Below are 14,384 nucleotides of genomic sequence, written 5' to 3' on the forward strand. Positions count from 1 at the left end.
GTGTTTAAATTTCTGCTGCCTTGCAAAACAGAGTGAAACGAGATTTAAATTTGCATTATTTAAAGTTTCTTTATTTTCCACTTGTTTTTTGCATTTTTTTTTTAAACATTGAAATTGACATCTAAGTCATTTTGAATGATTTCTTGTATTTTTTGTTTGCCTTATCAATGAAATGTATGCGTTATGTGGGCGTGTTTTTCTTGTATGGATGTTTATGAAGGATGCTTTTGTTGTCTTGTCATGACTGCGGGAATTGCGTTTACCACCAGGCAGCCGCACCCACCCCGCTGGCCGCAGCAGCAGCCGCTGCCACATCGGCTGCGTCCGAGGAAACACCCACACCGACCCCCGCTCCATTCAAGCGCGAGCATTGCTCAGCATCGCTCGCAGCACTGGCGATCTGCAGGGCACTCATGTTCTGGACGAACGTCTCCAGCGCGGCGTTTTCATCGAAACTGTACGGGGATGTGCGCTGACTGTGCGGACTGCGGCGTAGGAATTCGTTCAGATCGCTTGCCACGCTGGCTGGCTTGGATGTGCTGCCGCCTACGCTAGCTGCTTCGAAGTCATAGCTGCCAAAGGGATCGGATGTTCCTGGCGATGGTTGCGGGAGGCGGGTGGGCATCAAGTTGCCCTGTGCAAACAGGTGGGCGTGGCTGGTATCTGCAAAAAACAACGTCATTTGTGGTGAGTGCTGATGAATGATGGGGAGCGGGTGGAGAGGATCCTCCCAACTTACCACTGCCGTAGTCCGCTGCCACATTGTCACAGTAATTAGCACCGGAATTTACAATCCCCTGTGGGGGCGGCTGTGTCTGTTGCTGATCGTAGGCATTTGTGGATCGCGTACGGTTTCCGAACACTGTGGTTATTTCCACATGGTGCGGCGCTGGCGAAGTGTTGTTGCGCGTAAAGTTGGACTCCGATATATTGTGAATGGAGACCTGTAACATATTCCAATGCATAAAAAATAATGGTATATTACTTGAAATCGTAACAGCAAAGACCTTTACTCTGCAGTTCCTCTCTTTGTTCTTCATTCTTGTTCTATATGTTATCGAGAATTTAATGACTGAGTCAAAATAAAAGGCTAAAGTAAATGATATTCATTTGACCAAAAATATTCACATCGGAAAAAAACCTTCAACCTTAAGCAATTTGCTATTTCTAAAGATTTTCTAAAAGTTGAAACCAATAGCAATAGGTTGAACTTTTAAGTCCAAAGACTTAAATGTTTATAAAAAACCAAAAAGGTTTGAAAAAAATATGTGGCCAATGGCTACTAATAACTTAAAAACTAGCTGATGTGATTCATTTTGTTTATATTTTTAATGTACGAATGCACTCGCTGTTGTACTGCGAATACAAAGCAATCTTAAATTTTCACATTTAGAGGCTGTTGTTATCCAAATTGTTAGTCGTTTATATTAGGAGGAAAAATATGATTGGTATGAGAACATATTGAAATGTTGAACGAAGTCTGCACGCGATCCGAACTCAGTTGATTGTTGCCACTGATCAAAATAATAATGTCCACGCACCTCGTTGTTGAGATGCTGGCCCGGAATTAAATTCTTGAGAAACGCGGCGTCATCATAGCGTATGACGCCCGTGTTGGGTATGCCCTCCAGGTAGGAATTGAAGCCCGTAATAGTCGGCGGCGGCGAGTCGTCGCCACAGCTGTGATGCATGTGACATTCGCCCGCAGGTCCAGTAGCGCTGGGCGCCTGCGTATTCGACGATGGAAACACTTCGAAGCCGTTGTAATAGCTGGACTGCTGATATTGCTCCTGCAGCGTTGAGGGAGCCGTCGATGTGCCAGCACCAAAGTCCGATGGCTGTCCAAAGCTTGACCATGATGTGTGGTTGCTTTCTTTGGTCTTCTGCTTAAGCTCGCTTCCAATCGCGGAGAGGCATTTCTGTGCCTGCTTCGGGCGCGCAATGACCGCCGCATCGCCAATCAGTCTGCCGGCGCCGCCACCAGCACCAACCATGTTGGCCGCATTGGTGTTGGTTGTGTTGCTAGTGTGGGGAACGTTTGTACAGCTAATACTGATATTGTTGTGCGTGCTGCTATTGACACCAACACTGCTGCCAGCAACAGCACCGACACCGCCGTTGCTGCTGCCATTGCCGCTAGCCGAGCCACTGGAAAAGTATGAGAAATTGGTGGGTGGTGCTTCACCGGAGGCTGTGGTGCTGCCGTGGGTGGGCAGAGTAGTTTGTTTCTGCTGTGTCGCTCGTGCGGCCTCAGCCACTGCCTCCTGCGGTGTGTAATAGTTGACATTGCCACCAAACTGGCGGTATCCGCCCATGGCCAAGCCATTTGTGACGGCTTGATGCAACGCCGGATTGCGTATGGTGAACATGCCGTTCTCATTTTTAATAATTGCGGCCGGTTGGTCCATGGGCAAGGGTGCGGCAATGGGAAGGCCCCCGCCATAGGAGCGTCCTATGGTAAAGAAAAACAATTTAGTTAAGCTGCGAGAGAATTATAGCACTGCACTGTTACCTGGGATTATGTTGTTTGGAGGCATCATGTTGCCTACAGCAGCCCCACCTACTGGTCCATTGCTACCGGAGCCCATAGCCTGATGGAACATGGGATTGCGAAGCGTAATGATGTTAGTGCCTCCGCCTGCGCCACTCTCATTGATGGCCGACGTATGCTGGATATCACCACCTCCGCCACCACCGCCACCACCGCCACCACCGCCACCACGGTGCTTTAAAGTTGTTGCTTGAGCAGACCCTCCACTTCCGCTAGATTTTCCGCGGTTACGACGTCGCCGGCGTGAGGATTTGCCACTAGCCGTGGCCGCCGCTGCAGCCGCTGCCACATTGGGCACAGCACTGTTGAGATTAGTTGTTGGATTGGCCTCCACCATGATGACACCACTGCCATCCATGCCAGCGGTATTGTAGGCCCCCAATCCGCCATAATAGCCGGCCATTAGATGTGACTGCTGTGGCATCTGGAATTGCTGCTGCTGGTGCAGCAGAGTGGACTGCTGGCTCTCCGCCAAGGGCTTGGAGAGCTTGCGAATGGACTCGCTCTTTTGACGCAATTGTTCGCTCTTGATGGGATCCACCTTGGTGAGTGTGATGCCTGGGGGCAGCGACAAATGCTCCACCTGGACGCCGCGGTTCAGCTGATCCATGATGCTGCAGTTCGGCGATAGATGCTGCTGCTTTCCATCGCTGGCAGTGGGGTTGCCTATGCGTAGATCCTGCATTTTTTGTGCCAAGGTGCTCGCATAGCTGGACGCGTGAGGAGCGTTTGATGGCAGCGGTGGAGGTATGGCAACTTCGTTGGGATTAAAATAACCCATGTTGTTGGGTATGCCAGACAGATCCTCTGAAATGGAGAGAGCGTCCAATTAGTAAAGTGATTCAGACTATCAAAGATAATAGGTCATTAATTTCTATACTATAATATACGTATAACGAAGCATCTTTTAATCTGTAACTTATATTAGGACAGAAACCGTGACCAAGTGATGCAACATCGTCAGTTATGGCATCAACCGTCTCAATTCGACCCAACATACATATTTATAAAAATATTTCGATTCTATGACAGCTATATACGTGTATAAGTCATTTGTCCGATTGCCTGCGTCAAACAAAAGGGACATTAGAAGCTATCAGGAAGATTAAATCTGTGTCTAAGCATAACATGTGATGTAAAATTTTTTAAAATACGAATACCTATGTTTAAAAAATATGCATTATTTGTTGTAACTAAAATTCTATTAACCCGACCTTATAATCGACAAATATAGCAGTAGCTGTCTTGCTCCACAAATGTCAAGGACCATCAGAAAAAGTGACTTTTACGATTATTTTAAGGGAATAACCTAAACGGAAATTTCTATTTTAAATAGTAAAACAGCTTGCTTTTACGGAATCATTGGTGCTTTCTAAGAAGCTACACATCCCCGTTAAAAATATACATAGATATGCATGTAAGATAGACTTGGAGCCGAGCCCAGGGAAGATTTTAGGGAATCTATTGCATAGCCTTTTTAAGAATTAGGTTAAATTCAAAGAGAGGAATTCCTAATCTCTGGTCTGCAATTAAATTATGAACTCACCCATTTTCTGTCGGTGGCTGCGCTTTCCTCGCTGTGAGCGCTTGGAAGGTGCTGCTCCAGAATCGGAGCAATAGGAGCCTGCAGCATTGGCCTGTTGCTGTGCTCCAGAGGATTTCATACGGCCACTGGTGTTATTGCTTGCGCTCCGATTGCCACGCGACTGTTGCTGGGCAGGCGCTCCATGATGGGACTGCAAATGTGACGGTGCTCCCAATCTGTTGCTACCGCCTGCTCCTTGCGCCGCCTTCTGCTTGCGTCCCGATCCCGAACCGCTGGCGTCGTTACCACGATGCGATTGACTCTTGGCATGTGTTGTCTGCTGCTGTTGTTGTTGCTGCTGCTGCTGCTGCTGCTGTTGCTGATATGAACTGCTCACATAAGTTGCAGACTTGGTATTTGCAGAGGCCCTTCTAGTGCTTATCGTTGTCGACGGAGCTGTTTTTTGTGGGGGTTGTGGCGGCGGTGCAGACTGTTGCTGCTTCTGATGTGCTTCGTTTTTGGTTTTTCTTGTGACCACCGGCGCTGGCACAGCCGCTGACGTAGATTCTAGTTTGCCTGCCTTCTGCTTTGGCGCTTGCTTAGGGGGCGTTTGCTTAGGGAGCAGTTGCTTCTCTATTGGCGGCTTTAGTACAGGAATCTTGGCTTGTGGTTTGGGCGCTGGAGTGGCGATAACGGTTACTTCAGCACTCTCCCCAGACTCGCTGCCCGTTTCCCACTCGCCCTCCGACGAGTCCTGCATGTGCAGTGACTTAAAGGGATTGTTGTCGAACAGACCCTGGTCCACCGTGTTCTTGGGTCGCTTTTGCCTCTTAGGTGGTGCTTGAGCGGTCGGCGGTTCAAGCTTTGGAGCAACTGCGGGTGCTGGTTCCGGAGCAGTCGCTTTTTTTGGCAGTTGAACATCGGCAGTTTGTTTCGAGACGGCTTTGCTGGCTTGCTGCTGCTGCTGTTTGGACGCCGCCTTCTTGGACGGTGGTGGCGGCGGCTGCTTCGGCTTAACGCTGCACACGGAATTCTCACGTGTGTTAACAGCGCTGCTCTGCGGCGTTTGTGACTTGGAGGTGTTGCCCGATGTGGATGCACTGGCAACTGGTGCTACTTGTACTGTTCCAGCCTTCTTCTGCTTTTTGCTCTTGGAGCTCTTGGCCTTGGCTACTAGCTCAGCAGCTTCTGCTTCCGCTGCAGCAGCGGCAGCTGCAGCTGCAGCCGCAGCCGCACGTTTCGCCTCCTTCTTTTTGGCCTTTGCACTTTTCTCTGGCGGTGCCGATTGCAACGTGGCTTGCGCGCTCTCGTTGCTAGATGCAGGTGGATTTTGCCCGGAGGCCACCATGTGACCATTGACAAACGTATATAGTAGTTTATCCTCATCGGGCGAGCTGCCTTTGGCCACAACAGTCACTTGTTGCTCACCACCTGCATGCGGAAGCTGGACGCGTCGTATGGTGACGATGCGTTTCGACGGATCGGCAGTTATGGCATTGGCCGCCATCGCGGCAATCACATCGCGTGGCAGCTGCTGTTGCTGTGGTGGCGCATAGCACACGGGCGTGTGCTGCGATCCGGTGGGTGGAAAGTATGCCGTTGGACTGGTGAAGTCTGGATATTGGAGCGACAAAACTGTAGCCACGGCTGGCGGTGAAGTTGATTCGGCAGCAGACGGAGCAGACGCTGCCTCTGGCGGTACTACCGATGGCGCTGCATTTAAAGCACCACTGCCGCCATTCAACATCTCCTCGAGCTCCGCAATCTTCTGCAGCTGCTGCTCCTTGGTGGGCAAGTATGAAAACTTAAATTCACTGTTTGTCTGTTTCACTGTTGCGATCAGTTCGAGTATGAATGCCTCAACTTTGGCCTTGGCACGCTGCAAATTCTTAATGTTCGTCTCAAGCTCGCTAATGCGCTTCTTCTCACGCTTTCTGCCGCCTGCAGCTGTCAGCGCTTTCATCTCGTACTTATCGATGAACTCTTTGAAGTAAATGTCTAGGAATTGACTTCGCAAGTCCTCCAGCTCTTTGATGCGTTTTTCCTCCTCCTTCCGTTGGCGTTGCTTGGCTTTCTTCGCCGCTTTCTTTGGATTTGTGGGCTGCGGCTGGTGCGGCTTGCCCTCAATAAAGTTCAACGTCTCATTAATCCAACGCTGCTGATCCTGTTCGCGGGTGTAACTGCCCAGAAACTCGGCAAAGTCATTCATCATGTCCTCCTTACTGTAATTGCCAGAGCCTAACTCGGCGGGCAAGTTACCGCCTTTGACCGCAGCTACGGCCGCAGCTGCAGCCGCTGCATTTGCATCCGTGTGCATTTGGATGCTCTTGCAGAGACTGTCCAGGCATAGCAAACTGTTGTCGCCATCGTCGATATTCTCGCCGATTTCATTAAGCGCTGCTGCCGCTGCAGCGGCCGCCGCCACTGCTGCTGCAGGCATCTTGCGGGAGGCAGCCGCTTGCAATTGTGCCGTGGCGAACACCTTAAGGGTAGGCGGCTGTTTGCTATTATTATTGTTGTTATTTGTGCCGCTGACGCTCTGCGCTGGTACATTTTCCGTTTTCACTGGGCGTCCCGTTGGTGTCGGAGCTGGGGCGGGATCGGGCTGTGCCTTGGGCGTCGTCGCCTCTGGGGTGCTCTTGCTTTTACGATCATTTACAATTTGCGTGAGCTTCTTGCGTAGGCGGTCGCGTGTCTCGTTGAAGCGGGCATGATTACATTCTTTTTTGACGCGCTTCTTCGAATGATTCTCTTTACACGGCTCGCCGATGTCCGCATAGTCCGCACAACCTGCAATTAATATATTTGTTTAATGTCAAACTTGTTGCTGTCACTGCAATTCTTACATTTGCGCATCTTTTCCTTGCACTTTTTCGAATTGTTCGTGTCGCCGCCGACGGTGCCCGCCTGCGACATTTCGTTCGTCTTCGACTTGGCAGTTATTGATTGTGTGGTGCTGTCCGGCTTCGTGCGTTTGCTGTGATTATTCGAAATCATGGTTAATACAAATCTTGTTGTGAATACCTGGAGAAATTGCTGCACTTACATCATTTGGGAATCGTGTAGCATCATCAAATGGTCAACTCCGAATTGCATTTTCTCCATGTTTGCGTCGCCCACAGTAAAGCTGCAATTAAACAGTATACGAATTTATGTTTGCTAGTGTTAATATAAATCAAACAGATTGCAAGTTAAAAATGTAGTTTTCTGATACGTTTGCAATTGAACTTGACATGAAACAAAACTAGATTTGCAATCCACAAACAGTTCAAAGGCAACTGCGTCAGACAGGTCCTCATGACAGGTCACACTAAGCACCTGCTATGGCGCTGCTTACATGAGGTCCGAATGTGCCGATATGTTTCCAAATCTTACTCGGTATCGTCCACATAAACTATTTGTTTTGATTATTTTAGAAGGGAGACAGAGTTGCCAAAGCGATTCTTCAAATACAAAGACTAAAGCACCCCATCCACAGGCGAGCAAATGCATTTTTCGACTAACGTGGCGAACATTGTTTGTGAACATTATTTCAGAGAAAATTTTGACAAGCGCGGAACGGATAAATGGATACGGACGAAAATACAATTTTGGCCTTAATGGCAATTCAAGTATATATTGAGGTACAAAAAGAAATGGTAGGCAAAAAAGGAAGCACAGTATGTGGATGAAAAAATGGTACATGAAGCGTCTCTATCAATTTCTTGATATTTTTTTGTAATAGTACATCCCACGGTTTTTCGGGGCAAATGCCTATTCTTATATTCCTCGTTTTTATTTATCCACAAAGGCGGCTCATAGTGGAAGCATTCTATATAATCGAGCAATAATTGCTTGTTCATTTTTAAAATTCTGTGCTTCACAAATATTTTTTCAAATATGCTCGGGCAACCCTGCCCGTCAACTGTCGAATATGCTCGTACAAACAGTAGCAAGATAGAAACATTTCTATTCTATGCGAGCATAACGTCGAGCATTTAAATTCACCCGAGCATATCCACTAACGTCGAACATTTTGTCGAGCACAACAAGTTCAGGAAAATGGTCGTGTGTGGATGGGGTGATTTAATCAAAAGCTATACTTTTGTTAAAAACTTAGTAGTGTATATAAAAACTGTTATGTTTTGGTTAATGATAAAAAGAGCAACTACAGGCTGAGTTTGGGCAGAGATTACAATTGTGGTTAAGGGTATAACTTCCTGTCAAATTTAAGAATAACTTTACGGGGATTGTACTTTGAATATAGAATGAATGAAGGGAGCAACCCTTACCTTATCAGCATGGCCTTTTAAGGATTCTATCCTACTCTTAATACTCGCGATTAAATATTAATTATAATTAAAATATTAAACAACGGCCCATGAATAAATCAACCTCACAGCTACTATCTTTTTTTTTTTTACAATTATATGGATGTAATGAACATGAACGGTTAGTCTAATTTAAAACTAGTCTCGCACTTACTCATCGGTAATCTTGAATGGTGAGTACCTGGAATAAAATATAAAATAAAATAATGAGTGCAACGCCTTTTCATCTCTATAATGGCCATTACATACCCGATAACTTGCGCCAAAAACTGCTCGAAACGTCCATCATCCTTATTCCCGACAACACTATTTATGCGCAAGCGTAAATCACCCTTAACCAGCTCCAAGTGCCTAAAATCTGTAGCGGTCGAAGAGAACTTGACAAAGAAGTTTGCATAAATGGATAGCACAAAGGTCCAGTAGGTCTTGTAGACATAATGCTGATTCTTTAGCTCCTGCAATTCCGCAGGACTGGGCGCCAGCTTGCGGTTAAAAAACATCAGTGATGGCAGGGTAGAGCGCAACTCCTCCCGCGTAAATGACAGGGGCTGAAAGCAGCGCAGCAAGTGCTTCGTCAGTGGCGGTGAGAGTTCATTGGCAAGGATTTTGCGCGCAAGCTGGCAGGCAGAGACGCGGCAATTCTCGCCGCAAAAGAATTGCGGCTCAATAGTGTCATGGCGATAGCGTTTGCGTGCTGCAACACAAATTCAATAGATGAGGAGTTTGTATTGCCACCTGACACTGCTACTTACTCGTCAAATTCTGAAACACTGCCCATGCTATGTGATACGTGGTGCGCAGCGCGTCCGGTTCCTGCCGTCGAAACATGACGCCACTTGGCTCATCCACCAGCTCCGGTTGCTCATTGCGACGGTGCTGTGCAGCGGCCGCTGCTGAGCTGGTGCTGGCTGCTGCGTTATGCTTAGCATCGTCGCTGGTGCATGTACTCAGTATCTTGGACTTCATTAGCTTGGGATCCTTCCCGACAATGCCGAGCGTTGTGCACTTGGCACAATGGCCCGCTTGTCGCGGCAACAATGGTGTACCGGCTATGGAGCAAGTGATGCATTTGCAGTTCCTAAAAGCAGCAATGAGTAATAAAAGAATGTGTATAGCTTAAATGATCGAGAATAACTAAATTGCTTATCAAGGTTTCGCATTGCATCAAAAGCTTGAATTAATTAATAAATATTTGATTATTAAAGTAATTTAAAAAGTGAAGTAGGAATTCCTTTTAGTGTTCTATTAAATTTATATTATGGGGTTTGAAATATATGCATATTGTCTAATAAAACTATTTATGTCCTTTACTCACTCGTCATGGTGTTCCAGCAGTGATTTACAATTTTTGCATAAATCCTCGTACACCAACTTGTTGGGTGGATCATAGAAGCCATCGGGCCACTTGAGTTTAGTGAATGCCATAATGTTCTTCCAGGCCAGCTGGCGATCGACAATGCGTTGAAAATCAATAAACTCATCATCGCTTATGTCCGGCAGTGAGAACGCGGTGGCATCCATAACAACCTTATCGAATATGTTATACACATCGAGCAGGCCCATGCGACGCTCATGCTCTGTGGGCGACAAGTTGAACTTGTTTAGCTCAATCCAAATATCCGTCCAGCGACGTTCAATGGAGTGCATGTGCTCATCAAAAAGCATATAACGTTTAATGAGTGCCGCTGCTTGGGCAGAGCCATCCGATTCTTTTAGCGAGAGTATGCAGGCAAGCATGGTGTCGCCCAGCGGATTGAATACATGCTGCTGAAATAAGCGCTGGCAAAGTAGCACCCAAGATAGCTTGAATTTGCGTAGAAAATCGTTTTCGAACGCAAACAAGCTGAGTGAGATTTTCTGTGAGATGCAATTCATGTCAGAGTAGCCATCCAAAAGATCTGTAAGGGACAGGAGTTTGCAATTAAATAAACTAATTGGTTTCTATAGCGAATTGCACTTACATGTCAGCATTTTCTCCGCCGAAACTTTTTCATTCTCATGCTCGTTCTGAGCAATTTCAATCATGCCCTCGCAGAATGCTTTTACAATGCACTCCACATTATAGGCGAGTATTTGTAAGAGCAGCATGGGATTGTTTGCCATCAGGCTGTAAAACAAGTAATTTGTAATATGAGGAAACTGTTTATATTATGCGTCACTTACATGGCGCTGAACAGCACTAATATCATATTATCGGAGATCGCGGTGTCATCTATAAAGTCAAGGTATTCGGCATTTTTGTCATAAAGGAAACCACTTGTAATCCAATAGATTTCCTTGTTGCACTCAAGCAGCTTTTCGAACTTATTGTAGGCAGCATCGTTTCTACAAGGAAGAATCAGATTCAGGATGACACACATATTTTTTGGCACACGACCTACTTTAACATGGCACTGTATGCCTTGATCAGCACATCGAGCAGCATAACAACCATGTGCGCAGCCTTAAATTGATCCATCATAATGGCCATGATGGTTTCACGATATTCGAGACATTCCTTGCAGGAGCAAAATGTAAAAAATTCCTCCTTACGATGCTTAACAAATATATAGGCAAGATTCTGCAAAAACACAAAATTTACTTAGTAACACATTTTTGGTTTGCTAGATACAAAAATAAATACCGTAATTGCACGCATTGGTCCATCGGCATCACGCTTGGAATTTTTAGGATCCTCCGAAAAAAGTCTCATATTCTCAATAGCCATCTGCACAAAATAGAACTTCGTTATGCCACAATTCTTATTGGATTATACAGGCCTTATTAACTCACCAGATATGAGCGCGTGTCATCGTTGGGATCATCACTTTTTCGTGTATGTTTGCATTCGTGCAAAAGCTTTTCACTCAGCTCCAGCTCAATGGCATTATCCTCGCGCAGACTCCACTGCATTAACGAGACCACATCCTTGTACACAATGTCTGATTTGGGAGCTGGCGCATACGGATCAAATGGTGGCAGCCCCAAAATTGTGTGCAACGTATTTATAATGTTTCCCTCGGTGAAACTAAGCCCCTCCAGCAGCTGACATGGCGGCGTTACGCTGCGCATTGGCGCTGCTGTTGACTTAACAAGCTGAGGCGCTGTCGATTGCGTCTGCTTGACGGCCACGTTGGCTGCCGATTCTTGCACGGCCGCAAGTGCATCACATTTTAAATGAAGTGCTTCGCTACAAATGCGCGGCATTGTACCGTCTATGGACATTTTCATGCTCACATGGCAACACGGTGCATCTGCATCGGCGTCCAGCTCCCCACTCGGACTTTGGCTGCTGCTGCTATGGTCGTCGTCGTTGCAGCAATTCATGCAGGCCGTTGCGGTTGCACTTGCAGCGTTGACGACGACGGCAGGCGCCTCCACCATCTCGGCGCACTTCGGCAGCATTTCTTTGGTGTGCGCCAATACGTTCTCCACGTTTTCCATTTTCCGTCACACTTTCAACTGCACTTCACAGCACCGACCACAAGGGGGGAAAAAACAAAAACGTAGGCAGATTTTTTGTTTAATCTTTGCCGTAACAAAAATTTGCGTATGCGCGACGCATTATTATACAAATACAAAAATCACAGAAAGTTGCACTTTCGCGAGGGAGACACTTTCACTCGTCACTCTTCGCCTAGGCACTCGTACACGCCGTCAGCGAAAAGTCCGCGCTTCACTGCAATTGTTTGGATTAAATTGATTACCTTGCCATGCGTTGGAAATGCGATTAACTGCTGTGCAGTTCTGTTAGTTTAACAAGTGAATTGTTTATGATATTTTTATGCTTCTATTTCGCTCGTTGTCGTACGTTCGGTGCAATTGCAATTTTCTGCCTTGCTCTACGCTTGTGTTGGAGTTTGTGTGTGTAGCGTGTTTGTATTGGTCCACTGTTGCAAAGCCATAATGAAATCGAGTGGGTATCGAATATATGATATCGGTAATTGGCACTGCCACTTGGTCCAATTTGAATTTTAAATGCAGGTTAACGTTTATTTTCGGCTGTTCAAATGAGATAAGTAATGAGTGAGAGGATGAGAAACAGCATTTGCTCTATTAGCTAAATTATCAACATAAGGCAGACTCCAAGCAAGTCTTGGCTGAAAACTGGTTTCTGGGTCCATCAATTCTCTCTTATCAGTATATATTTAACTCTCCAGAGCCCCAAGTAATTCAAGACTAGCTCGCTCGCAATTTGAGTGCGTCAGTCTGAGCTAAGCTATGCTCACGTAAACTTCTGAACGGAATCCGGATTTATACTAGAATTCGTTCAGTAGCGATATTTTAGGGGAGTAAACTTACAAAATAATGGCAAGATCAATTGTTTTTTTCTGCCTGTGCGTACTGCACATCGCAATTGTTATACGTGGTGATGGCATGATCGAGGTCTTTAAATGGAAGCAAATGGACTTTTACAACCGGGGTGATGGCTTTAACACTGGTATAAGGCCAATGTCACAGCGAATGCCTGACCCATCAGGTATAGATAGGTCGAATAGTTTATCAATAGCCGATTAGAAGTTTTTATTTCTAGTTCGTTGCCAAATCACTCTCTCTGTTTGCAGTTCCAGTGGTGTTTCCAAATCAGTACAGGGGCAATTATCGCCCGCCTAGGAAAAGTGATGTGATTACCTCCCGGGATTTTCCTGTAGGTCTACGATCTCGAAGTGGTTTAAGTGACGAAAACGCACCCTACATTCCCTACAACAATGTACCAATGGGTGCAAATCACTTTAGAGGACGCCTCTTCATCACAATGCCACGTCGTCGGGTCGGCATACCCTCAACCTTGAACTATATAGATCTGCGAAGGGACGGCTCCCAGACCAGTCCCAAGCTTCATGCCTACCCCAACTTCGAGCTGAACCAATTTAATAACAGTGCGCAGAATATAGTTTCGGTTTACCGAACCACAGTCGATGCATGCCAACGATTGTGGTTCATAGACACCGGAATGCTGGAGTATCCCGGTAAGTAAAGCCCTTACAAGTGAAGTTATATCTTTCTTATATTATCTCACCATAGACAACCGACAGCAGATTCGACGCCCCAGCATCTGGATAGTGGATTTAAGCACAGATCGCGTACTGAAGCGTTTCGACATACCCGAGAGCATTGTAGATACAGGTCGAGGTCTGGCTAGTCTGAGCATAGATGTGATTCCTCAGCGCTGTGAACAGGCCTACGCTTATATCCCCGATCTGGTGAATAGCCAGCTCTATGTGTACAGCTTGGCCGAGGACCGCATGTGGGCCTTTTCGCACAACTATTTCAACTTCGACCCCGTTGCTGGAGATCTGAATATAGGTGGTCAGTCCTTCCGCTGGGATGATGGCATATTTTCAACGACTATTGGCCCATTGTTGCGCGATGGCAGTCGCAATGTCTATTTCCATGCAATGGCCAGCAATAATGAGTTTGTCGTCTCTAATCGTGTGCTGCAACAGGAATCGAATGCCGCGCGCTCCGACCAAGGCGATGATTTTCGGGTACTAGGCAGTCGGGGGCAGAATATGCAATCAACCATGCATGAATACGATCCGCGCACTGGAGTCATATTTTACAATGAGATACAACAAAATGGTATCGGGTGTTGGAAGGAGAGCACACCCTTCTCGGCCACCAACCATGGCACAGTAATTCGAGATGCGGAGCGGATGATTTATCCCAGCGATTTGACGGTGAGTCCGAGCGAATGGAAGTTTCTTTTCATTTTCTATTCTGCATCTTTCTTGTAGATTGACGATGAGGGAACCATGTGGGTCATGTCCAATTCCATGCCCATTTTCATATACTCTAATTTGGATACAAACGTATTTAACTTCCGCATCTGGAAACAAAATGTTGTCGAGGCCAAACGAAACACAGTGTGCGAGTGATTGGTTTATCTGGAATTGCTTTAATGTTCGTTACATATGCGTTATATGTTTAATGTTGTAATACATGGAAAATACAATATATAAACAGAGAATTGTAAATAAAACAAATTCAAGAAGCATTTACAAATGTATCTTTAAAA

General features: G+C 46.3%; 2 protein-coding genes across 2 annotated transcripts; one reads left to right on the top strand and one right to left on the bottom strand.

The window, feature by feature from the left end:
* Positions 1 to 58: 58 nt before the first annotated feature.
* Positions 59 to 12,193, bottom strand: LOC115621906. Its single transcript, XM_030515736.1, has 17 exons — positions 12,073 to 12,193; positions 11,159 to 11,827; positions 11,010 to 11,093; positions 10,768 to 10,946; positions 10,550 to 10,711; positions 10,348 to 10,493; positions 9,702 to 10,284; positions 9,139 to 9,464; positions 8,636 to 9,080; positions 8,541 to 8,567; positions 7,123 to 7,203; positions 6,923 to 7,053; positions 4,098 to 6,866; positions 2,513 to 3,358; positions 1,542 to 2,452; positions 740 to 944; positions 59 to 663 (listed from the first exon to the last, which is right to left on the bottom strand). Exons 2-17 carry the CDS (start codon positions 11,807 to 11,809, stop codon positions 260 to 262), a joined length of 7,950 nt encoding a protein of 2,649 aa, XP_030371596.1. The 5' UTR covers positions 11,810 to 11,827; positions 12,073 to 12,193; the 3' UTR covers positions 59 to 259.
* A 414-nt stretch (positions 12,194 to 12,607) lies between these two features.
* LOC115620449 (L-dopachrome tautomerase yellow-f2-like) lies at positions 12,608 to 14,375 on the top strand. Its single transcript, XM_030513679.1, has 4 exons — positions 12,608 to 12,845; positions 12,931 to 13,335; positions 13,391 to 14,046; positions 14,104 to 14,375. Exons 1-4 carry the CDS (start codon positions 12,674 to 12,676, stop codon positions 14,242 to 14,244), a joined length of 1,374 nt encoding a protein of 457 aa, XP_030369539.1. The 5' UTR covers positions 12,608 to 12,673; the 3' UTR covers positions 14,245 to 14,375.
* Positions 14,376 to 14,384: the final 9 nt, after the last annotated feature.

Source organism: Scaptodrosophila lebanonensis, unplaced genomic scaffold (assembly GCF_003285725.1).
Source record: "Scaptodrosophila lebanonensis strain 11010-0011.00,11010-0021.00 unplaced genomic scaffold, SlebRS2 tig00000024-arrow-pilon, whole genome shotgun sequence".
NCBI classification, from domain to species: Eukaryota; Metazoa; Arthropoda; class Insecta; order Diptera; family Drosophilidae; genus Scaptodrosophila; species Scaptodrosophila lebanonensis.

Bases quoted from the DNA above. Each gene is read 5' to 3' on its own strand.
- LOC115621906 (XM_030515736.1), bottom strand. From the start codon at position 11,809: ATGGAAAACGTGGAGAACGTATTGGCGCACACCAAAGAAATGCTGCCG. The intron at 10,947-11,009 runs GTATTTATTTTT...GTGTTTTTGCAG, and splicing joins GACCAATGCGTGCAATTACG to AATCTTGCCTATATATTTGT. The intron at 9,465-9,701 runs GTGAGTAAAGGA...TGCTGCTTTTAG, and splicing joins CTGCTGGAACACCATGACGA to GAACTGCAAATGCATCACTT.
- LOC115620449 (XM_030513679.1), top strand. From the start codon at position 12,674: ATGGCAAGATCAATTGTTTTTTTCTGCCTGTGCGTACTGCACATCGCA. The intron at 12,846-12,930 runs GTATAGATAGGT...CTCTGTTTGCAG, and splicing joins GCGAATGCCTGACCCATCAG to TTCCAGTGGTGTTTCCAAAT. The intron at 13,336-13,390 runs GTAAGTAAAGCC...ATCTCACCATAG, and splicing joins CGGAATGCTGGAGTATCCCG to ACAACCGACAGCAGATTCGA.